General features: G+C 55.1%; 1 protein-coding gene across 2 annotated transcripts in view; it reads left to right on the top strand.

Moving 5' to 3' along the window:
- Positions 1–24,489, top strand: part of PTPRN2 (protein tyrosine phosphatase receptor type N2) — a 601,207-nt gene that overhangs the window by 535,113 nt on the left and 41,605 nt on the right. For both annotated transcript variants that reach the window (XM_065938706.1, XM_065938705.1), the window contains 2 exons: positions 3,828–3,975; positions 16,304–16,377. In XM_065938706.1, coding sequence (XP_065794778.1) covers positions 3,828–3,975; positions 16,304–16,377 — 222 coding nt within the window. The remainder of the gene's footprint in view (positions 1–3,827; positions 3,976–16,303; positions 16,378–24,489) is intronic.

The following is a 24,489-nucleotide window of genomic DNA, read 5'->3' as shown; positions in this document are numbered from 1 at the left end:
AGAAGATGAGACAGTTAGATAGTATCACTGACTCAATGGACATGAGTGAGCAAACTCTGGGAGATGGTGAGGCACAGGGAAGCCTGACATGCTGCAGTCCACGGGGTCACAAAAACTTGGACGTGACTTAGCAACTGGAAAACAACATACAGGGTTTCCAAGTTATGTCCGTCATTCAACAAATATCGACTCTGTGCTAAGTGCAGGCAACATTAGCTCCAGCCTGGAACAGGTGACCTCACGAGAGGATGGAGGGCCTGGCGCCCACAAAGCAAAAAGGGATTCATGTCACAGAGACACAGGTTTTACAATAGTGAGTATCTGATGTGGGGAGTGGGTTGTGGGAAAGGAAGGTCAGGGCGGGGACGGGCCTGAAGGAGGAGGTGGCATCTGCACTGACCTGGGCGTCTGGGTGGATCCATGGCAGAAGAATCGGCGTGAAGTGTTGAGAATGATGGTGATGGGGGAAGAGTTCAAACGGGGAAGTGTTACTGGGCCAGCCTGGCAGGCTGGTGACATGAAGTCTGGACAAAGCACACGCTGTCGGGGTACCAGTGGCGGCGTTTGGAGCAGGTGGTATTGTGACCACAGCCCCAGCCTGTGAAGGAACCGGAGGGGGCCTGAGGGAGGAAGCAGAGAGGAGGCAGCAGGATGGTGCATCTGGAAGACCCTTGTCTTAGCATCTTTTCGGCTTAAGTGAGAAAACCCTGTAGTATTGATGTCATCCAAGGCCTGGGCAACAGCTGTCAGGACGGAAAAACAATAGCAACAACAGAAAGCAGCTCATGCATGTGCCAAGAACGGTGGTGTTTACCGCAGTCTTGCGGCTTCGCTCCGGGTGGGGGAGTTATCAGCGGCTTCTGTTTTCACTCTGCTTCCCTTCATTGTCTATCCTCTTCTACTTGTGCTGTTGATGGAATAAATAGGTACCTTTTTTTAAACTAAGCCCTCCTGCCATTCCCACTACCCCCCCACACACACACACATGCCTGCACACACACGCAGACACGTACATGAAATGAACGTATTTTAAGCGTCAGCTTTTAGAACACCTACGGTCTGGGGGAGGAGCACGCAGAGTGTTTAAATTTCATGTTCACTTACCTAGTTATTCCAGGAGGCAACTGTGTCTGGGGAGGACCCCTCCACCTGTCCTCACTTCCTTGAAAAGAAGGGGCCTCGTGGTATTAAGTCATGGTAGCAGGTTTTGGTTTTGTATAAAACTTTCTTTTACGACCAAAGCCTAGCTTCCCCACAGACAATGTGAAACCCACTCCCATGTCTCTTAGAACAGCAGGTAATCCACAAGTGTAAGGAGGAAAGGCTCCTCAGATGTGGATGGGAATTATATGCGTTTATTACGGCGAACGACGCTTTGTAAAGACGCTAACAGAGAAGCACAGAACAGCTCACACTGAGATGACCGGAGCAGGACAGACACAGAGGACTGCGGCAGTGCGCGCCGAGAGGGTGGACACTTTACCCCGGTGTTTGCTTTTCTTTTGCTTATTTTTATTTTTGGCTGCACCAAAAATATTTATTTTCAGGCTCTCTCCAGTTGCAGGAGTCGGGGCCCCTCACCACGGTGGCTTCTCTGGCAGAGCACAGGCTCGAGGGCCCACGGCGCAGTGGTTGCAGCTCGCAGGCTCTAGAGTACGATGCCCCTTTTGCAGACAACATTTAAATTGGATTAAACCTTCCAAGGCTCATCATTTTAGAATCCATCATGTTTTATTGAAAGCAACCGGGGCTTCCCCGATTGCTCAAGCAGTGAAGAATCTGCCTGCAATGCAGGAGAGTCTGGTTGGATCCCGGGGTCAGGAAGATCCCCCAGAGAAGGAAATGGCAGCCCATTCCACTATTGTTGCCTGGAGAATCCCATGGACAGAGGAGCCTGGTGGGCTACGTACAGTCCATGGGGTCACACAGAGTCAGACACAACTGAGACTTACTGTTACAGGAGAGATCCAACAGTTCTCCATATAGCTTACTTCTAGAAAACAACAGTTCTCAGAAAGAAGCTCATTCTTCCTTGATGGATTTTGTGAACAGAGCATTTTCCCAAGAAAACTGAGGATCCCGAATCATTTTGCCAGGAACCGTTTTATGTCCATGTGTAAGGCTGTACATTAACCGGTCTTGGGAAAAGTAACCCCAGAAGAACTGAGAGTATACACTTACCCAGAACCACCCCTCCTTCCTGGGACCTCTGTACACACCATATTTAGGCTAGATGATAAGCTGGTCAGTATTTCCACAGATTTAAGTGCTGTATCATGCAAAAATGTCATCCTTATTAGAGTAACTTTGGTACAAAAAATATGTATGTGATGCTCCATGGCGATTGTCCCAAAAGAAAGCAGTCTGTGGCTTACATTTCCTGGACTGTTCCCTAAAGTTCCTTCTTTAAAGATGCTTCATTTTGCTGTGTGGTCATATTTGAAAACCCACAAGCAAGATGTTGGAAGATGAGACTGTTTACTTTGGGCCCAATAAAACCACCTGGGTTGGTCCTTTGAAATTCTTTTCCTGAAACCCAAGGGCTGTGTCGGGGGGTGGGCTTAGAACTGCTGTGATGGTTCTCTTCCTCATGAGGGTGAGCTACTGAGGTTCACGGTCTGTCCCTGAAAAGGGGCTCATAGGCACAGTTCTCAGTCATCGGCACGCAAGGCCATCTGCTGGTCCCCTAAGCGGCTGTAGCACGGGATCAAGGGACATGTGATAATCCCCCGGGGCCTTCTCAATGGCCCTCCCGGGGCCACAGGTCAGGGGCACCTCGGCTGGGCCGGGCAACCTGGAGCGTGACCCCTCCCCTGGAGCAGCGCCCTCAGGCACCCGGCCTCCACGCCCTGGTTCAGCGCGTGCACACTCATACACACGCCGGTGGCCCGACGTGGACGGAGTCGGTGTTTGTTCAGATCAGCTGTGCTCCGCGTTTTACTGGGAGATGTGAGATCAGCACGACCATCTGGTGGGCTTCCTTCCTCTTCACGCGCCCATCTGCCCCCTGGGGGTGGGTGCCAAAGAGCCAGGGCAGCCAAGGGCAGTGGTGGTCGCTGGACTGAGCAGAGGAAGGGGCCGACAGAGGGGTCGGGGTGGGCGTGGAAGAGGTGTAAACCTTGGCCGGAGACTGGAGTGCCTGACCGCTGGAGACCTGGGTCTGTGTGTGCACATGTGAATGTACGCGCGTGTGTGTTTCATTTTGCTGTGTGGACATATTTGAGGAAACCCACAAGCAAGACGTTAGAAGATGAGACTACTTCCTTTGGGCCCAATAACACCACCTGGGTCGGTCCTTTGAAATTCTTTTCCTTAAAACCGCGGTCATCTCTGGGCTAAACAGATCAGCAAGGCAAGTGAACAAGACTGGCTCCAGAGTCTGTGGAGGGAATGTTCCTGAGGCCAGTTTCCCCGTCCACCTCTCCTGTGTCACTGCCCAGAGGCAGGCGCCTGGAAAAATTAAGATCAGGGCAGAAGAGGGTCAGATATTTGGTTTGTGTTTGGGGTTTTGTTTTTTAACACTGCGCGCATCAGAGCAGACTGCATCCCCCTGGTGGGTTCAGAGACGCCGGCCAGTTCTAAGGAAAACGACTCCTGGGCAAACAGAGGTGGGGGCAGGGTCAGCAGCCCCAGCGCGGGCTCGCGCGGGCTCCCTGCGCTGGGACGTGGGACACACGCCCCCACGTCTGCTTCGTGCTCAGCGCCCCTCCCGGCCGCGGTGCCAGCCCGTGCGCGCCCGTGCGCGCAGGTGAAGCGGGGCTCCGCCTGGGGCCGCCCCGGGCCCACGCCCCCGAGGCGGCCCTGCCGACGCTCGCTCTCTGTTCCAGGCCTACATGGAGGACCATCTGAAGAACAAGAACCGCCTGGAGAAGGAGTGGGAGGCGCTGTGTGCCTACCAGGCCGAGCCCAACAGCTCGCTCGTGGCCCAGAGGGAGGAGAACCTGCCGAAGAACCGCTGCCCGGCGGTGCTCACCTGTAGGTACCGCCCGGCGCCGGGGTGGGGTGGCGGGGCCGGGGAGGGGCCGCGCCCGCCCGGCTCCGGGGTCTCCTCTGGCTCAGCGGCTGCAGAGCCCTCCCTCCCCCGCATCTACCCCTCTGCCGGCAAACGGCCATGTCTCTTGGTTTCCTTTTCTGACGCAGAATGATTTACATTGTTGTGTTACTTCGGGGTGTACGGCGCAGTGGTTCCGTGACACACACAGGTTCTCTTTCAGATTCTTTCCACTTGCGGTGATTGCAGAATACCGAGCATAGTTCCCCGTGCAGCGCGCAGGAGCTTGCTGCAGAAGCGTGTGTGTGGGTCCCAAACTCCTGTCACCCCTTCCCCGCCTCCCCTTTGTGAACCGTCAGTTTGTTTTCTGTGTCTCTGTGTCCCTCCCTGTTTTGTAAATAAGTTCACTTGTGTCGATTTTAGATTCCGAGCCCTGCAAGCCGCACCGGTCCTGGTGGCGCGGCGGTGGGGGTGGGCTCAGGCTCTGCCGCTGCTATTGCTCTGGACTCAGGTTTGAACGCCTGGAGCCTCGTCCTCCCCCTGTCCTGGGGGTCACACCGTCGCCCTTGGACTCTCAGAGCTGTGGGGTCAGTGAGGCAGTCCTGCAGGCCGGGCAGGCTATGGGAGGAGCAGACGAGTGTCCCCAGCATCGCTGGGCACCTGCTGCCTGGCCAGGAGTCGCTGCCAAGAGAGGGGACACGGGGAGATGCCAGCCCTCCGTCTCCCTGACGTCGTGTGAGCCGACAGGAGACTGCAGGGGCAGAGGCCCCTGGGGGCGTGAAGGGATGCGCGGGCTGAATGTGTGTCTTCCCACGCGGCCGTTCCTGCCTTCCGTCAGTGTCTGGAGATACTCCAGCCTCCCATGTTCCAGCAGATTCCAGGCTGGGGGGGGGGGGGTGTCTGTGATTAATACACACCCCCTGTGGGGGCGGGAGTCTGACGTGTGTTTGTGAGCACAGTGTCTGATGTAAGCGCCAGCTTCACGTGATGAGTGACTTGTGCACATGGAGTGAGTTTGTGGCAGAGGGCGGGAGGGATTCAGGCAGACTTCAGACGTGACAACACATATTTTGTGGGCTGCCGTGTCCAAGAGCTCAGCAAAGCTACTCAGGTCTCAGAGGGAAGGCCGGCACCCTCGCGGGGACACAGCCTCCATCCTGCGCTGGGAGCCAGGGGGCCAGACGGTGCCACCCAAAGGCAGGAGCCCAGCCCCTGCTGCCCGTCTGCCGGAGGAAGCAGTGGCCAACACTCTGGCTCCTGGGCAATGGCAGCGACTCACTCCCTGCTCACAGGACAGGAAGAGCCAAGACACACGCCCGTGTGGCTTTGGACCCGAGCCCAGGAATGACACGCTGCTGTAAAATCTGAACACGCTTCTAGGTGTCAGCTTTTTCTAACAGTTTAGTTGGTGTTCAGACCAATTCTGTGATGTCTGAAGGGCTTGTCCCTAAAGAGCTCCAAAAATAGGAGCCGTTGCAATTTATGTTTTATATTTAGAAGGAAAGCCAATCACAAACAGATAAAAATTTAAGTGCCTGCTGTGCGCCAAGAAATATCAATATATCAGTAACCTCAGACATGCAGATGACACCACCCTAATGGCAGAAAGCGAAGAGGAACTAGAGAGCCTCTTGATGGAAGTGAAAGAGGAGAGTGAGAAAGTTGGCTTAAAGCTCAACATTCAGAAAACTAAGATCACGGCATCCGGTCCTATCACTTCATGGCAAACAGATGGGGAAATAGTGGAAACAGTGACAGACATTATCTTTTGGGGCTCCAAAACCACTGCAGATAGTGACTGCAGCCATGAAATTAAAAGATGCTTGCTCCTTGGAAGAGAAGTTACAACCAACCCAGACAGCATATTAAATAGCAGAGACATTACTCTGGGAGTTGGTGATGGACAGGGAGGCCTGGCATGCTGAAGTACGTGGGGTCACAAAGAGTCAGACACAACTGAGCAACTGAACTGAACTGAGCACCAAGGACTGCTGACTGACACGGGGGCGTCCAGTCAACAAGCTCAGCCCGTGTCCTCAGAGAGGATCTGAGTGAGGGATTCCAATTGCACCCCAGATGAGTAGCCGTATGGGGCAGATGGTCAGCCTATGTGGGAACCTCTGGTTTGCTTGGTTGTCGGGCACGATAAACACTCAAGTTCAAAGGCTCTTCCTCAAGTGCCGTCCTGCAGCGCCAACCAGAATGCGACACGTTCCAGGCCACACGCCCTGCAGCCAGTGGGTCCACAGCCCAGGGCCTCAGGGACGTAGGACAGCCTGTCTTCCGCCTCCAGCGGGGGCGGGGGTCCAGCCCCGAGGGGACCAGGGCCCTGGGAGCCCTCGGACCAGAGCCTTGGGCCTATCGCCCGCTCGTGGCCTGGAGCCAGGGCTCCACACGGAAGTGCTTTCTCGGCCAGACTCTGGCACGGGGCACGAGACAGAAGCTGCCATTTCTGACCGTGTGGCCGTCACAGAGCCCAGCCTGCAGAGACAGGCGGGCGGACGGAGCGTCCCCGGGTGCGTGGGTCTGGTCCTGCACGTACATCTCTGGCTTGGTCCTCCACGCTCCCGCCTTCTCAGCTTGCAGAAAGAGACCCTGTGATCAGGTCCTAGTGCAGGACCCTAGGTGGCGTGGCCCTAACTCCAGGTGGTCTCACCAGATTCCACCAGGAAGAACGGCCGCTTCCCGAGACCTGCTTCATGTTGTCCGACTGTTCCCTCTGCACATGCAGCGATGTCCGTGATGGAGCAGAGCATGTAGACAGGGTGGGCCTCCACGCACCCTGGTCCCTGAAGTCAATGTTGACGCCACATGGGTGTCGGGGCGCTCACTACAGCGTCATGTGTCAGACAGGCTCCCCCAGCGCCCACGTCGGCCCTATGCCCCAGAGACAGGAGTGCTGCTGGACATCCGCCATGCTCCCTGATGGGCACGGCCAGGACACCCACCTGGACCCCCCGGGCAGCGTGCCGGCTCCGCCCCTCCACCCGTCCACATCTCTGCTGGTCCGCCACCTGCCTGAAACATCTCCCCACGCCCCACGCCCCGCCCACACTGGGGCCGGTTCAGCTGAGGCAGGGACACCCCCTGTGTCCCCATCAGCAGGTTGGTGGGAGGTTCAAAGTGGCCGGACCAGCGATTTTCCCATCCCTGACAGTCCGGAGGTTCTAGCTGCAAACAAATTGTCTTTCAAAGAAGAAGGCAGATTTACAAGATGTTGGCTGGTGCTGTGCCGGGTCTAGTTATATAGCTCAGAAGTTTAAAGAATTTAAAATGCTTTCTAATTTTTTTTTTTTGCATTTTTAAAAGAATATTCCCTCATATTCCTGTTCTTTACAAGCTAAGGACAGGAATATGATGCTATGGTGGTGTGCCATCTTAAACAAAGTCTGTGATTCTGACTTACAATAGCAAGAGAGAGACACGGAGGTACAGGGTACTTAGCGATGAAACTGGAGAGAAGGTCAAGTTGAGGACGCAGACACAGAGGACGGAGAGAAGGATCCTTGAAGCCGGGTCTCGAGGTGTGGCCCTTAGGGTGTTGCTGCTGACACCTCACAGCCGCGTCCACGGCCTTACCTGGCAGACAGGGTTGGGGAAGCTCTGAGCGACTCCCGCCCGGCTCTTCCCGGGAGCCGCATCACCCACGGCCCCAGCTTCTGCCGCGTGTGACGAAAAGGACAGTGGCTGGCTGAGCATGTCGCGTGCCACCCCCAAGCTCCCGGGCCTGCCCCCGCCCCTCCCGGGCCTCCTCCACCTGACAGATGAAGGGGCTGGGATTCGAGTCTGTCTGTATCCCCTGTGATGACAGAACACCCAGCGCGTTTCTGTGGACTCACCTGAGACTCTCGTGTCAGGAAAGTGAGCAAAGACTTCACACTTCCATGGACTGAACGTCTAAAACACACCCACAGCCGCCGTCCTTGACAAAGCCCCACTTCCCTCAAAACACACAGGAAATTTCTTTCCAAGCAAACCTTTGGTTGACGCTTTTCCCCACTCTGAGCAGAATCTCCGCAGTGAACATCCTGTTGTGGTCACATCTGAGTGACTGGCTTTGCCTGTAGCGATCAGGCGTGGGAAATTCTCCTGAATCTGACAGCGAGCCGGATTTCTTCTCATCTCGTGTGAGGCAGCTGCCCCAGAAAGCGACATGTCCAGAGAAGTTCCTGATCCGCTATCTTTTCCTCACCCACCTTGCACAGCCTCAGAACGAGTTGAGTGACTGCCTCCAGACGGCGGAGGCCGTGGACATGTTGGTGCCAAAAAGGAAATCCTACAGCCGCATGCATGCGGGCTTCTTCCTTCGCAGAGGCTGGGCTGCCTGGGGCTGAAGAGTTTCTAAGGGAAGCAGAGAAGAGGCAAAGGCCGTGTTCCAGATACTCCCAGGCCTCCTCATGGGGCTGAGCCCTGCAGGTCCAGAGCCTCTGGGATCAGAGCCCGAGGCTGTGGGCACAACACCCCAGAGCCCCCCAGAGCGGAGGGGCTGCCTGGTGGGCTGGGGGCTGCGCCGGCTGTCTACACAGTTCAGCCACTGGGGTCCAGCTTCTGCCTCCAGTTCCCTCCCTTCCTGGAAGCTGGACCACTGGACACGTAAGATGTCCGACCTCCTGTGACCTGGGGTCCGTGCGTCTCACCTCACAGCCGAGGGTGCACAGGGCCTCAGCTTTGGGGGGACTCGGGGGTGGGGGCCAGGGCTGGGCCCCTCTCCTGGACCCGTGCTGGCTCCTGTGCCCCGAGCAGCCGCTCACAGGCTTCAGAGGGCCTCGCCGGGCTGTGTTTGCCCCGTCCAGATGTTCCCAGTGTCCGTTCATTACGTGATGGGCTCCTCACAGGACCCAGCCCCCATCCATCCTAACTTGGCACTGGACTGTGCATTCACCTGCGACAGACGCATCCTTGTTCAAAGTCTAGGGGAGTTTGACACCTGCTCACCACAGGGCCTCCTTGGCAGCCTTTGCCGTCCGCACAGTTTATAAACGTGTTTCAGAGGCTTTCGAGTCACTGATGAGATCGTATTCAAGGAGATGAACGCAGGGCGCTGCCTCCCAAGGCACGGACCCAGAGGGGCATGCCCGCGGCTGCTCCCTGCCTGACCCCGGCCCGCCTGCTGCGGCCCCTGCAGCCCGGACACGCCTGCACAGAGGAAAGGCCACGTGTGCAACGTCCACCCGAGAACCTGGAGCCAGAGGCGAGCCAGGGCGTCAGGGGGTGACGAGGGTCGTCCCCCGTCCTCCTGACCCCGGGGCCTCCTGGCCGCCCAGTCCCAGGGGTGCTTGGCAAAGAAAGCCGGCTGGGCACCATTTCTCCCACACTTTTTATTGCACAAGTTTTCAGACCCTCAGGTTGAAGTGATAAATTGACGATTGCCTGCATCCACACGGGCCAGACTCCACATGGCTGCCACTCACTATTTTGCCTTTTTTGTGTGATCCATCTGCTTTACTTCATTGTTGGCTGAACTATTTCAAAGTGGGTTTTATGTGTCTAAATGGCTTAGCCTGTGTCTCTTAAAAGTAAAGACCTTCTCCTATGTAACTATGACCCCATCATTATAACTGGCAGTAGTGGTTACCTGCAGATGGTAACGGCAGCCATGAAATTAAAAGACACTTACTCCTTGGAAGGAAAGTTATGACCAACCTAGACAACACATTAAAAAGCAGAGACATTACTTTGCCAACAAAGGTCCGTCTAGTTAAGGCTATGGTTTTTCCAGTGGTCATGTATGGATGTGAGAGTTGGGCCATAAAGAAAGCTGAGTGCTGAAGAATTGATGCATTTGAACTGTGGTGTTGGAGAAGACTCTTGAGAGTCCCTTGGACTGCAAGGAGATCCAACCAGTCCATCCTAAAGGAGATCAGTCCTGGGTGTTCATTGGGAGGACTGATGCTGAAGCTGAAACTCCAATACTTTGGCCACCTGATGCGAAGAACTGACTCATTGGAAAAGACCCTGATGCTGGGAAAGATTGAAGGCGGGAAGAGAAGGGGACAACAGAGGATGGGATGGTTGGATGGCATCACTGACTCCATGGACATGAGTTTGAGTAAACTCTGGGAGTTGGTGATGGACAGGGAGGCCTGGCGTGCTGCCGTCCATGGGATCACAAAGAGACGGATACGACTGAGCGACTCGCACACCCAGGAGGACAGATTATCTGCGGCAGCAGCATCAAGCGCTGGGGGCCTCGGGGGCTTCTGGGCCATGTCCCCCCCATGCCCGAGCTCCTTCAAGTCTCGACCTAAACCCCAGCCCCGCGCTCCCCCGGCTTCCCTGGGCCCTGGCCCCCGCCCCTCCCGAGGGCTCTTCTTTCCTGTAAGATCCACCCTCCCATGCTGTCCTCTCCTGCGCCACACACAGAGGCCAGGCTTCCGTGCGGGGCGGGGCTGCGGGCGGCCACTCCCCTGCCGGGTCACAGGTGCAGCGGAGCCAGACGTGCTGCTCCACCCCGTGTCCCTGTGACTCCGTCCGCAGACCCCGCGGGCCTCCCCCGCCCCGGCCCCCTTCCTGCCACATCAGCCTCGGTCCTGAGTGTCCTCTGGGCCCCTCTCCCCACCTGCCGTCGCAGGTGCGTCTCTGTTAAGGTGACTTCTGCTGCTGCTAAGTCGCTTCAGTCGTGTCCGACTCTGTGCGACCCCACAGACGGCCCACCAGGCTCCCGCGTCCCTGGGATTCTCCAGGCAAGAACACTGCAGTGGGTTGCCATTGCCTTCTCTGGTTAAGGTAACTGAGTTCCTGCCAGACTTGCTCCCCTTCCTTCCCCAGGCATCCTTGTTGGCAAGGCCTGGGAGTGGAGGGGTTTCATCTTGTTCTCAGACCCCGTCCCAAAGGCTCGGGTCACACCTCCGCCTGGGTCCCTGTTGATGCTGAGGCTGTCAGCTAAAGGTGACCCCGGGGTCACCGTCCGGCGACCCTCAGTCAGCCCAGAGGAGGCCGCTTGCTTCCTGCTGACCGCCCTGTGCTCAGCAGACCAGGGTTTCCCACTTCGTGTAAGCATGGCTGAGCTGCCCCCCACCCAGGCCCTTGGAGGCCGCGCCCCTCGCCGTCTGACCGGAGTCTCCACTCAGCCGGGGCGGGGTGCCTCGCTCGGAGAAGCGGGTGACCGGGGCGCGCCGAGTGACGGTCTCCGGGTGGGGCGGCACGGATGGCGTGGGCGGCGCAGACGGCGCGGACGGCGCGGTTTCCTTGGTCGGGGCCTGTGCTCCTGTTTCCGCAGTTGTTCTTGTGTGTGTGCCACACGATTGCTGCAGCAAACGCACACACCGTGCTCCCCGCCACCCTGCCTCCGAGCACGAGGAGGGGGCCCTGGTGTCTGCACTGCGCCCGCCCAGGGCCGGGCCCGCAGCCTCCCGCGGTCCCGGGGCCGCTGGGACCCCTAGGCAGAGCTCCCGTCCCCTTCCTGCAGGCTCCTGAGGGCCCACCTCGCACCTGCCCCCTGCTTTCCTCAGAGGAAACTCACTTTTTTCAGCTGGTAGGAAACTCCCGCTGTCGGTCACTGAAGGTGTGGGACCCGGAAGAGCTGAGACGTAGGAGCAGGACACACAGGTGGGTGCGTCCTAAGGAAGCCAGGCCCAGACACAGGCCAGCCCCGGGGGCGGGCGTGCCCGGGCCGCGGAGCTGTGTCCTCACGGGCTGCAGGCCGGGCCCAGGGTGACGCTGCCCGCTCGGGGCTCTGGAGGGCGTCCGTCCCAGGCCGTCTCCTCGGTCTTCACGTCTGCATGCCTGTTTCTGTCTGCCTGGGTCTGAGTCCGGACCCCCTGCTTCTCTCCGGGCCCCAGACGTGTGGGGTGAGGCCCACCCGTGCCTGTGAGCTCGCTGTGCCCACCCCCTCTGCACAGACCCAGCTCCCCATCAAGGCCACAGCCCAAGGTCCTGGGGGACATTTAACCTTTGACCCCAGGAGCCCCAGGACAGCCTGGGCCACAACCTGAAGCCTGTGGAGTCCGTTCCTGCCCGGCACACAGGCCGAGCCCTGAGGGGCCTTCCCCTCATGGACGCTGAGTGCGAGGTCCATGCCTAGTTAGAAAAGGGGGTCCCCACGCTCCAGCCCCTGTGACCCACCTTCCTGGCCACTCATCTGCCGAGCTGGGCAGCCCTCCTGCAGGAAGCCCCGGTGATGCTGGCGGTTTGCTCACCCATCGGGAAACCCACAAAGTTCAGGAAGGAACTGGTGACCGCCGGGTCACTCCCCAGCTTGGCCCGATGCGGGGTCTCTGTGGAGGACTCGGAGCCCTCTGGACAGTGCTGGCCCATCTCAGACAGCCCTGCCACGCCCTCCAAGTGGAGAAACTGCTGTCAGCCAGCGTGATGGTCCCCTCTCGGTCTTAACAACAAATTGAGAAGCTCAAGGGCCCTGAAGCAACACTGGCAGACCATCCAGAGGCAGCAGTCCGCTCGGCTGGAGCCCCTGTCAACCAGCGGGTTCTACAGACCCCCGGCTCACGTTACCTCAGCAGCGTCGATGATTCACAGCCTCGAGGGAACTGAAGACCGTTGACCCACCCACGTATCCACACACTCGGCAGTGTCAGTGACATGACTGGGGAGCCCAGGAAAGCCGCATCCTGAGGGATCCATGTGAGGAGATCACAGTGGCGGGGGCCTCCACACTGTCCGTAGCTGGGTCCCACCATGCGGGTGAGGGTCTACACCGTGGTCCAGGCTGGAAGGAAGCCTGGATGGCGAAGCTCAGTGACCTCCAGAGTCTGCCGCTTCAAGGTTCCTCTGCCCTCGTAGCCAAGCAGTTCGAGAACCTGTTCCTCCCTGGCGTTTCTGAAAACCTTCCTGAGGTCACTGATGACTCGTCACAGCCACACAGAGAGCTTCGCCAGCCCAGCCGACCCTTCATCCATCAGGTGTGTGTTCGTCTGTCATCCTGACCTTGTTTCTGAATCCCTTCCGTCTGCCAGGCCTCACGTGGCACCTTACGGAAGCCATTCAGCACAATGGCCCTGTGAGTTGGACATCATCGCCTTACACTTCAACTGATAAATCTGACACTTAAAGATGCTGAACCGTTTATCGGATATCTTGTGGCTAGCAGGAGGCCGGACTGGGTCGAGCCCTTAGCTCTGTGGCCTTGGCCATGTCAGTTACTTGATCTTTTAGAGCCTTAGTTTCTTCAGTCTAAAGGTCTTTAGTTTCTTTAGCCTTCAACCTGAAATTGGAAAATGGCCCCTGCACAGTGTTCCAGGAAGAAGAAGGTGATGAGTGTGAAACACTAGGACAGGTAGTGGATAGAACACGAGAGGAATTCAAGCACTGCTCTTGAACACGGGAGTAGCACCAATAATTCTTCAGGGATTCAGGAAAGGGACATTCACAGAGGACTAGTTCAGCCAACTTCTTGAGAGGGGTTCTCCTCCTTCCCTTCTTGGCTGAAGTTACCACTGCGGATCTCATGAGAGGAGAATGGCCCAGTGATGGAGCCAGGTGCAGCAGGGAGATGCGACCCAAATTTCCTCGTGTCCTGGCTTCCGAGGGCGTCTCAGACGAACACCTTGAGGACACACCCACCTCTTCATTCAGACACCAGCGCTGCGGCTGTGAAATGTCTTGCTCTGTGGTTGGTGTCGTTGTGTTGAGTTTGCTTCCAAGAAAGGCGTGTGTGTTCATCCGAGGAAGACGAAGGAATCATCCGGGGGAGGGGCAGGGGCTTGCTCACCCCGGCCCTGGCGTCAGCTCCACCGCCCCTGCCAACCGGGAGCAAGCTGGTGATCCTCCAGGCACTCTCTCTGCCTTTCACATCATGAAGAAAACTTGCAGCCGCCCTCAAAACAGGAACTGCGAGCCACAAAATATAAGGCGTACCCAGCCGAGTGAAATGTCCCCTGGACCATCCCTGCTACACGCAACCGCCCTTCACTGGACTCTGGCCCTTCCGGGGTGGCCCTCAGTGTCTCCGAGGGAGGTCAAGATGGTGCCACGCTAAAAAAGTCAAGTTCACTCTCAATTTTAAAATGAGCATGTTGCCGCCGAGTCAGATACGTGATGGGAAGGAAGCGGAACTCTGAGCTTTGGAAGCCTTTGCCCCAGACTCAGGGGCGTCTCGGAAAGGGCGCCTTGCAGGGACAGAGGTGGCCGGGCCAGTGCCCGCAGGAGGCTGGTGCAGGTGCGGAGGCTGCAAGCTGTCCTCACAGACACGCTCGGGCTCCGGCCCTGCTCATTCTGTCCCGTCAGCCATCAAAGAGCCAAGCTCACCGGGACGCCAGAACTTAGGATGCGCTTTCTACATCCTCCTGCTAGAAAAACCAGCTGGTGCTTGTTCACTGTGCCTGGTTGCTCGTGGGGCTCCGTGGAGATGAAGGGGGCCCAAGAGCCCCCCAAGGCTGTGCCAGTTCAGTGCTGCATGGGGGCCACTCTGCTCCGGGTGGGATGGGCGCCCTCTGAAGCTCCGGGCCCCACTCCCTTGCGATCGGCAGCAGCCCTGCCCTGGGTCCTGGGTTCTCAGACCCTGGGAGCGGCTGACTGCCACTATCAGCAGAGCCCACAGTGACTCGTGGATAATGCATGCAGTGAGACCCTCAGGAACCCTCTGGAAGGTGCTGGCAGCCCTACCCTGCGCGTCCAGACCCCTGTGTGGCTGCAGCAAGCACAGCCTCCATTCAGAGAGCGGCCCGGCTTCTGAGCGGCTCGCCCAATCTCTGGCTTTGAGGTGTCTGAACGCCCCCCTCCCCCAGCACACCGAGACACTGGGCTGTTGATGTGCATTTAAGGGTTGGTGTTTGTAGCGCATTGGAATGTCAGAGTTGACAGACTTTTCTTGTAAGTTTTATTTCAACTTTCTGCTGCAGCCGTTTCACAGTCTCTCAAGAAAAGTCTGTGCAGGACCCAAAGTCATTGGGTCCAGGGGACTTTAGAATTGGTGGCGTCTTAGCAGGAGGCTTGGCAGCTGCCGTCGTAAACACCTTCAGAACATTCCGCAGGGTGTGCTCAGGTAAACATACCAAGTGTGAACTCCTTTCTGATATCTAGATGGTTCTTACCTGTCTTATTTCTGCTGGGAGACGGCCACCATTAATACCTCAATAAGATGCACTGGAGGGTATCCGGTCTCCAGTAGACGGTACCTTCCAAGTTCAGTCAGCTATAGGCCTCGCCAAGTTTCCTGACCCCCAGAACTGTCTAAAACAAGAAATAAGTGAATAAAGTCTCCCAGAGAAATGAAAGACGTCACCACAGCAAAGCTCCCGAGCTCTGCTGCCCCCACTGCCCAAGCTGCTCCCAGGGCTGGGGGCAGGAAGTGGGGAGAGACTGAAGGGCCAGGAATCCGGCCTCGGACTTGGGGTGACTTGCTCGCCGCCATGGAAATGCAGGCCTCTGGGGCTGCAGTGGGGCTCTGTCTTCTTGGCAGAAGAAGCAGGGTGGGGCCCTCGGGCCCCGCTGTAGCACGGGCTGACAGCAGAGCTCAGCGCTTTCCGCTTTCACAGTCGCGCCTTGCTGAGGGAGAGGAGGAAGGTGGGAGCCTCGGGGCCCCTCAGGGTGCCCTGCTCGCTGCAAAGTCTCTGCAAATGGGCAAAGAGTCATCACTGAAAGCAGGGGAGTGCTTGTTCCAGAACCAAAATTAGGGATGATTCACGGATCAGACACATCAAGCTATGATGGAGCATGTCCTTACTCCCCACCCAAGTGTCTGATTTCAGCATCGGTCAAGGTATTGTGCCCATTGAAAGCACATTTTCATGTCAATGAGTCCCCATGTGGCTCCTGGCTCCCTCTTCAACCTCATTTTCTTTTGCCCTTCTTCCCCTTTTAAATCTACGTTCTTCTAAACACGAGTATCTTGTCATTTCTAGACCACAAAACTGGGTGTATTGAATGGTGGGCTAATAGCTTAATATCTATGTTGGTATTTATTTTCTCTATGTTACTGAATATGTGTCATTTAAAAGCAAACACTGCATGAGCTATTGCCGGGGAATTGATTATCTTTAGCTTAGAAGGTAAAGAATCTGCCTGCAATGCAAGAGACCCAGGTTCAAACCCTGGGCCTGGAAGACTCCGTAGAGAAGGAAATGGCAACCCATTCCCATATTCTTGCCTGGAAAATTCCATGAACAGAGGATCCTGGTGGGCTACAATCCATGGGGTCGCAAAGAGTCAGACACAACTGAGTGATAGCCAGCTTTGACATTGACCTTGACCCAAGAGCAACGCTGGGTGCCCATACACCCTGATGCTCTGCTGGTGGACTGAAGGACCCCAGTGGGGGATGATGGGAGGAGGCAAGACTGGGAGCAGCCGGGGGGTGGCGAGCGGTGGCCCTGGAGATGCACCACATGGGTTAACGCTCTGCTCTTGGGTTTGCAGATGACCACTCCCGGATCCGGCTGAAATCAGAGAACAGCCACAGCAGCTCTGACTACATCAACGCCAGCCCCATCGTGAGTACCAACCCTGCCATCTGCCAAGACTGGGGGGAGGAGTAGGCCAGCCCGGCCCTGGGTCACGAGCTGATAGCCAATCTCGACAAGGTAACTAGTCTCCACCAGGTAACTACTTCCATCTGGTAATTAGTCTCCACCAGGTAACTCTCCACCCAGTAACTAGCCTCCACCCAGTAACTCTTCTCTACCAGGTAACTAGCCTCCACACAGGAACTAGTCTCCCCCCGGGTAAGTAGCCTCCAGTCTGAAACTAGTTTCCACCTGGTAACTAACCTCCTCCAGGTTACTAGCCTCCACAATATAACTAGCCTCCACCTGGTAACATCCACTCTGTAACTAGTTTATACCTGGTAACTACCATCCACCTTGTAACTAGCCTCCTCCAGGTTACCAGCCCCCACTCTGTAACTAGTCTCCACCTGGTAACTAACATCTACTCTGTAACTAGTCTCTACCTGGTTACTAGCCTCCACCCCATAACTAGCCTCCACCAGGTAACTAGTCTCCACACTGTAACTAGCCTCCACCCAAGAACTAGCATCCACCCTGTAAGTAGTCTCTACCTGGTAACTAGCCTCCACCTGGTAACTAGCATTCACCCTGAAACTAGCCTCTACCTGATAACTAACCTCCACCTGGTAACTAGTCTCCCCTCATTAAATAGCCTCCAGTCTGTAACTAGTCTCCACCTGGTAACTAGCCTCCACCAGGTAACTGGCCTCCACCAGGTAACTAACCTCCACCTGGTAACTAACATCCACCTTGTAACTAGCCTCCTCCAGGTTACCAGCCCCCACTCTGTAACTAATCTCCACCTGATAACTAACATCCACCCTGTAACTAGTCTCCACCTGGTAACTAACATCTACTCTGTAACTAGTCTCTAGCTGGTAACTAGCCTCCACCCCATAACTAGCCTCCACCAGGTAACTAGTCTCCATGCTGTAACTAGCCTCCACCCAAGAACTAGCATCCACCCTGTAAGTAGTCTCTACCTGGTAACTAGCCTCCACCTGGTAACTAGCATTCACCCTGAAACTAGCCTCTACCTGATAACTAACCTCCACCTGGTAACTAGTCTCCCCTCTTTAAATAGCCTCCAGTCTGTAACTAGTCTCCACCTGGTAACTAGCCTCCACCAGGTAACTGGCCTCCACCAGGTAACTAACCTCCACCTGGTAACTAACATCCACCTTGTAACTAGCGTCCTCCTTGCAACTAGCCTCCACACTGTTAACTAGTCTCTGCCTGGTAACTAGCCTCCACCTTGTAACTAGTCTCCCCTGGTAATTAGCCTCCACCAAGTTACCAGACTCCACACTATAGCCTCCACTCAGTAACTAGCATCCACCCTGTAACTAGTCTCTACCTGGTAACTAGCCTCTACCAGGTAACTAGCCTCCACCTGGTAAGTAGCATCCACCCTGAAACTAGTCTCTACCTGATAACTACCCTCTGCCTGGTAACTAGTCTCCACCTGATAACTAGTCTCCATGAGGTAACTAACCTCCACCAGGTAACTAACCTCCACCTGGTAAACATCCACCTTGTAACTAGCCTCCACCCTGCAACTAGCCTCCACCAGGTTACCAACCTCCACACTGTAACTAGTCTCCACCTGGTAACTAGCCTCCATCTTGTTACTAGTCTCCCCCCAGTAATGCCTCCACCAAGTTACCAGACTCCACACTATACCTAGCCTCCACTCAGTGACTAGCATCCACCCTGTAACTAGCATCCACCTGGTAACTAGCATCCACCCTGAAATTAGTCTCTACCTGATAACTAGCCTCCGCTGGTGACTAGTCCCCACCTGATAACTAGCCTCCACCCTGTAACCAACCTCCACCAGGTTACTGGTCCCTATCAGGTACCAAGGCTGGTGCACTGCCCCTGCCTGCTCTCCATGGCCCTTGTCCCCAGCGTCCAGGGCAGAGGGATCACAGTGCAGGGCGCAGGGCCTGGTCACCCCATAGCAACAGCGTCCTGAGAAGCTGCTGCTGGAACCCATGGCTTTGGGGAAGTCTTTATTCCCTACTTGGGGGAAACGGGAAAAAACAGACCCAAACCTGGTGCGTGTTGAAGTGATGGATGGCCTGGAGGTGGGTGGAAGCTAGGTTGGTTTCTTCTGGTTTTTCCAGCGGGCAGGGTCTTCACTTCCTTGGGTGGAGGGGCCGCAGCCATGCCTCCCTGGGCAGCTGGTATCAGATGGGGGGCTGGGGGAGGGTCTCTGTCCTGGAGACCCTGTGGCCAGCAGGCATTCCTGGCTTCTGGAGAGCCCCCCTGGCCCTGGCCACAGCCACTATTCCCACTGCTTCCTGCCCTGCACCCGATGGGGAGGGGCTTAGGAGGAAACCCTGGAGCGGCCCCCCAACACAGGGGGATGAGGGGCTGGAAGGTGGGCCAGAGGGCTGGAGTGAGTGTAGCTGGCAAGTGGTAAGATGAACCTGCTATCCACACTCAGAGCGCCGGGTTGGCACCACCTGGACCCGCAGCAGAGCATGGGGAGTGGGTGTGGGCAGTGTCCCCTTGGTCTCGGCGCTGGTCGGGGAGGGTCCGGCCACCTCACTAAGTTCTCAAGTTGGCTAAAGACAGGCGTGCCAGATGCAGCACGTTCTGGGGCTCTGATGACTGAGGTTATGGGAGTGTCGGTGGCCGAGGGGGCGGGATTGTCTCTGATTCCTGACGGAGCCTTATGCGAGCCACAAGCCACAGTCCCCGCTGTCCTCGGTGGTGAACCTGGTGGGACAGCTCACCATCTGCCACGAGCAGGACCGCCGACCATAAACCACTGTCCTCATGGTGGTTTATTTCAGTGCAGCTGTTGTATAAACCTTATCATCATGACGCCGGTGCAGCGCGGGTCAGTCCCACTTCCTGACACTTCACAACCATATGGCGGGAGCTCCGTGTAACGCAGTCGCTGTGAGAAGGGGACTTGCAGTGAGCACCCCCTCACCTGCCCAAGCCCAGGCCCAGGCCCGCGTTTCTGCGGATGTTTTTAAGGAGTCACCCCTTTGTTTCCGGCAGCGTAGGCGTCAAATGCTGGCTCCATGTGGGCAGAGGCCTCATTGAGCCCTTCAGTCAGTCTTCCCGGTAAACAGTCTTGGTGAGTTTGGTATTTCTCCATCAATTCTAATCCAAAAAGCCAAGCGAAAGCCCCATTGATTTCCCCGCGCCGTCTACGGCCATACCACCCTGAACGCGCCCGATCTCGTCTGATTTCCCCGCGTCTCCTCGGGTGAGGCTGGGGTTTGTGCCCGCCAGGTCTTGATGGTGGGCTGCAGAAGCGGGGAGCAGCCTTTGTCCTATTGGGCTCCTTTCCTGGAATGAACACGTGACACACCAGAGAAATCCCTTCAAGTCTGAGGGACGGGAGTTGTGTAGGGGGTGCCCGACTCTCCCCTTTGAATGGCTTCCAGCTTCCCGACGTCTGGGCCACTTCAGGCTAGTTAGGACCAGGGGAGGACAAGGGGCTGGAGGCCACATCGCCGCCCCCTCCTCTCCGAGCTGCCCAACTCCCCACTCCTGCACCCTCCCCGTCTTTCTCCTGTTGGCAGAGATTTAGAACAGCCTCCCAGACCCAACGACAGGGCAGGGGCCTGGGTCAGAAGGTGAGGCCAGGAGAGAGACATGATTTTTCACTCTTTTTATGTTTTCCTTTTATTTCACCCCACAATTCTTTTTGTTCAAATTTGGGGTGTACATATGAATTAGAAGAACTCCTCAACTCCTCTTCTCCCTGAAATGACTGACGGTCCTGTGACAACAAGCTTCCTGGCAGAGCTGAATGAGAAGCTTACGATTAGAGCCCAAGAAGCCCCAGCTGTGCAGAACAATACTACAGTAATTACACCCATCATATTTGTACTTAGTCCTCATTAAAGTTCAGGGAAGCCATCAGTCCTTAATAATGTGCCATCTCTGCTTTGAAATCAGAGGTGACCAAAGTCTACGGGAATTCTGAGAGAGAAACCATCAGCCATGCGGGAGCTTGGTCGCCAGAGTCTATGGGAATTCTGTGAGAGAAACCATCAGTCACGCAGAAGCTTGGTCACCAGAGTCTATGGGAATTCTGTGAGAAAAAACCCGTCAGCCATGCGGGAGCTTGGTCACCAGAGTCTATGGGAATTCTGTGAGAAAAAACCCGTCAGCCACGCAGGAGCTTGGTCACCAGAGTCTATGGGAATTCTGTGAGAGAAACCGTCAGCCACGCGGGAACTTGGTCGCCAGAGTCTATGGGAATTCTGTGAGAGAAACCCGTCAGCCACACTGGAGCTTGGTCACCAGAGTCTATGGGAATTCTGTGAGAGAAACCGTCAGCCATGCAGGAGCTTGGTCACCAAAGTCTATGGGAATTCTGTGAGAGAAACCCGTCAGCCACGCGGGAGTTTGGTCACCAGAGTCTATGGGAATTCTGTGAGAGAAACCATCAGTCACGCGGGAGCTTGGTCACCAGAGTCTATGGGAATTCTGTGAGAAAAAACCCGTCAGCCATGCGGGAGCTTGGTCACCGAAGTCTATGGGAATTCTGTGAGAGAAACCTGCCAGCCACATGGAAGCTTGGTCGCCAGAGTCTATGGGAATTCTGTGAGAGAAATCCGTCAGCCACGCGGGAGTTTGGTCACCAGAGTCTATGGGAATTCTGTGAGAGAAACCATCAGCCATGCAGGAGCTTGGTCACCAAAGTCTATGGGAATTCTGTGAGAGAAACCGTCAGCCACGCGGGAGCTTGGTCGCCAGAGTCTATGGGAATTCTGTGAGAAAAAACCCGTCAGCCATGCGGGAGCTTGGTCACCGAAGTCTATGGGAATTCTGTGAGAGAAACCTGCCAGCCACATGGAAGCTTGGTCGCCAGAGTCTATGGGAATTCTGTGAGAGAAACCCGTCAGCTATGCGGGAGCTTGGTCGCCAGAGTCTATGGGAATTCTGTGAGAGAAACCTGCCAGCCACATGGAAGCTTGGTCGCCAGAGTCTATGGGAATTCTGTGAGAGAAACCGTCAGCCATGCAGGAGCTTGGTCACCAAAGTCTATGGGAATTCTGTGAGAGAAACCCGTCAGCCACGCGGGAGTTTGGTCACCAGAGTCTATGGGAATTCTGTGAGAGAAACCATCAGTCACGCGGGAGCTTGGTCACCAGAGTCTATGGGAATTCTGTGAGAAAAAACCCGTCAGCCATGCGGGAGCTTGGTCACCGAAGTCTATGGGAATTCTGTGAGAGAAACCTGCCAGCCACATGGAAGCTTGGTCGCCAGAGTCTATGGGAATTCTGTGAGAGAAATCCGTCAGCCACGCGGGAGTTTGGTCACCAGAGTCTATGGGAATTCTGTGAGAGAAACCATCAGCCATGCAGGAGCTTGGTCACCAAAGTCTATGGGAATTCTGTGAGAGAAACCGTCAGCCACGCGGGAGCTTGGTCGCCAGAGTCTATGGGAATTCTGTGAGAAAAAACCCGTCAGCCATGCGGGAGCTTGGTCACCGAAGTCTATGGGAATTCTGTGAGAGAAACCTGCCAGCCACATGGAAGCTTGGTCGCCAGAGTCTATGGGAATTCTGTGAGAGAAACCCGTCAGCCATGCGGGAGCTTGGTCACCAGAGTCTATGGGAATTCTGTGAGAGAAACCGTCAGTCACACTGGAGCTTGGTCACTATTGGGCGTGGACTAGGGGTGGTGTTACCACAACAGCACACAAGTTCCCCCCCAGGGGCAGGTCTGAACATCTCAGTGACACTTGAAATTAAACTTACTCTTCACTTTATTTATTAATAAAGGGGGAGAATTGTTTAATTTTTAAACTCAGTGCATTTAACAAATTTAAGTAGTACAAATTGACTCTTCAGAAAATGATAACTGCTCAGATGCACTGAACATCACAAGAAATTTTCCAAATAGGGGGAACAATTCCTTGGTTTTCAGATTTATAAGCGAATATCCATGTATTTATAGTCGGGATGCGTACATGCTAAGTTACTTCAGTCGTGTCCAACTCTTTGCGACCCTATGGACTATAGCCCAGCAGACTCCTCCGTCCATGGGATTCTCCAGGCAAGAATACTGGAGCAGGTTGCCATGCCCTCCCGACCCAGGGATCAAACCCACATCTCTTACATCTCCTGCATTGGCAGGTGGGTTCTTCACCACTAGCGCCACCTAGGAAGCCCAATTATAGTTTATATCCAATATTTTTCTTAAATCTCAACTCATAAGAATATGAAAATAAGTTCATAAGCCACACTCTCTCCCACTGATTTTACTACAGTTTTCCAGCAAAGTCGCACAGTAAGACTTTGTGTCTGGAAAAGTGACTTGAAAACTCTGCTTGATAGGGTCTTGTTTTTAAAAACCATGTGTGAAATTTGTTTTGCATATTTGAAAAGCAAGTGTAAGTGGTCCAGGGGCAGAACCAACCTTGCCTTCACCTGCACACCAGCCCGCAGCCTCCCCCAAGTCACTCTTCAAGGCTTCAGAACATGGGCGCCCTGGTCTTAATATGCAGAAGTCTTAACTTTTAAGATGAGTTTTGTTTGGAACATCGGGGAAGTATTGGTACATTTTCTGATGCAGATTAGAGCTAGTCACTCTATTCTAACTCTCCTTCTACAGCTTGAACCAAATCCCTAGGGATACACCTTGCAGGCACCCTGGTTCAGGTTGTGTCTTTTTTTCACATTGGCCAATAGTTGATTAATAATGCTGTGACAGCTTAAGGTGTATGGCAAAGTGATTCAGTTAAGCATATACATGTATCTCAGTTCAGTTCAGTCACGCAGTCGTGTCCGACTCTTTGCAACCCCATGAACTGCAGCACACCAGGCCTCCCTGTCCATCACCAGCTCCTGGAGCTTACTGAAACTCATGTCCATCGCATTGGTGATGACATCCAGCTATCTCATCCTCTGTCGTCCACTTCTCCTCTCGCCTTCAATCTTTCCCAGCATGAGGGTCTTTTCCAGTGAGTCAGTTCTTTGCAAAGAAGAAGTAAAGGTGGCCAAAGTATTGGAGTTTCAGCTTCAGCATCAGTCCTTCCAATGAATATTCAGGACTGATCTCCTTTAGGATGGACTGGTTGGATCTCCTTGCAGTCCAAGGGACTCTCAAGAGTCTTCTCCGACACCACAGTTCAAATCATCAATTCTTCGGTGCTCAGCTATCTTTATGGTCCAACTTTCACATCCATACATGACCACTGGAAAAACCATAGCTTTGACTAGATGGACCTTTGTCAGCAAAGTAATGTCTCTATCTATTCTTTTTCAAATTCTTTTCCCATTTAGGTTATTACAGAGTACTGAGCAGAGTTCCTTGTGCTACACAGTAGGTCCTTGTTGGTTATCCAAGCGGCGTCTTCATGAGAGTCAGTAAGCCACATGGACAGTAGACTCAACACAAACTTTGGGAGTCTACTTTTTCTGAAAAAAATCCCAGAATCCCAAAGCTAAATGACCTGTAGAGACCACGTCCCTCTTCTCCAGCCCCTCCCACCGCGTTTCACAGACACTGAGACGGAAGCCAGAGAGCCTGACTTTGCCCACGATCCTGGAGCTTTGTGTGACCACAACAGACATACAGATGAAAGTGCACTATAAAGAAGTGAGGAAGAGGGGGACGATCAGCCTTGACATCAGCAGAAGCCGACGATCATCTCACCAGGAGTGCCAGCGGAGACATCCTCACCCACCCGCTGGGGCGGCAGCCAACATGGCTGCACGAGGAGTCGTGTTCGCAGAAACTGACAATTTCCTCTAATAACCACGCCTATCCCGGCCTGCAAGTCTCAAGTGTGCTGAGACTACTGTTGTTCAGTTAAACGTTTGCTTTACTTTGGTTCAGTCACAGATGCACAAAACTGGGCAGAGGCTGCCGTGTATGAGCAAGGCCTCATCTTTGCTACACGCACAGAACGTGAGCGGGTGAGGTGATGGTGCTTGTCTTCCGAGCGACTGTTAAGCTGGTGGCACAGGTCGCCGCTCTGTGATCATTTACTGCCTTCCAAGCAGCAGCCACGTGATACAGTCAAGGGGGAGGGGAGTGACACGGGCCATCACACACCCCCTACCCCGAACCCCACGTCCTCCCATCTCCAACTCAGGTTGACGGAAACGCAGTG

Source organism: Muntiacus reevesi, chromosome 6 (assembly GCF_963930625.1).
Source record: "Muntiacus reevesi chromosome 6, mMunRee1.1, whole genome shotgun sequence".
NCBI lineage: Eukaryota > Metazoa > Chordata > Mammalia > Artiodactyla > Cervidae > Muntiacus > Muntiacus reevesi.
The sequence above is the reverse complement of the archived record's forward strand: the minus strand, read 5'-3'. Positions and strand labels throughout refer to the sequence as shown.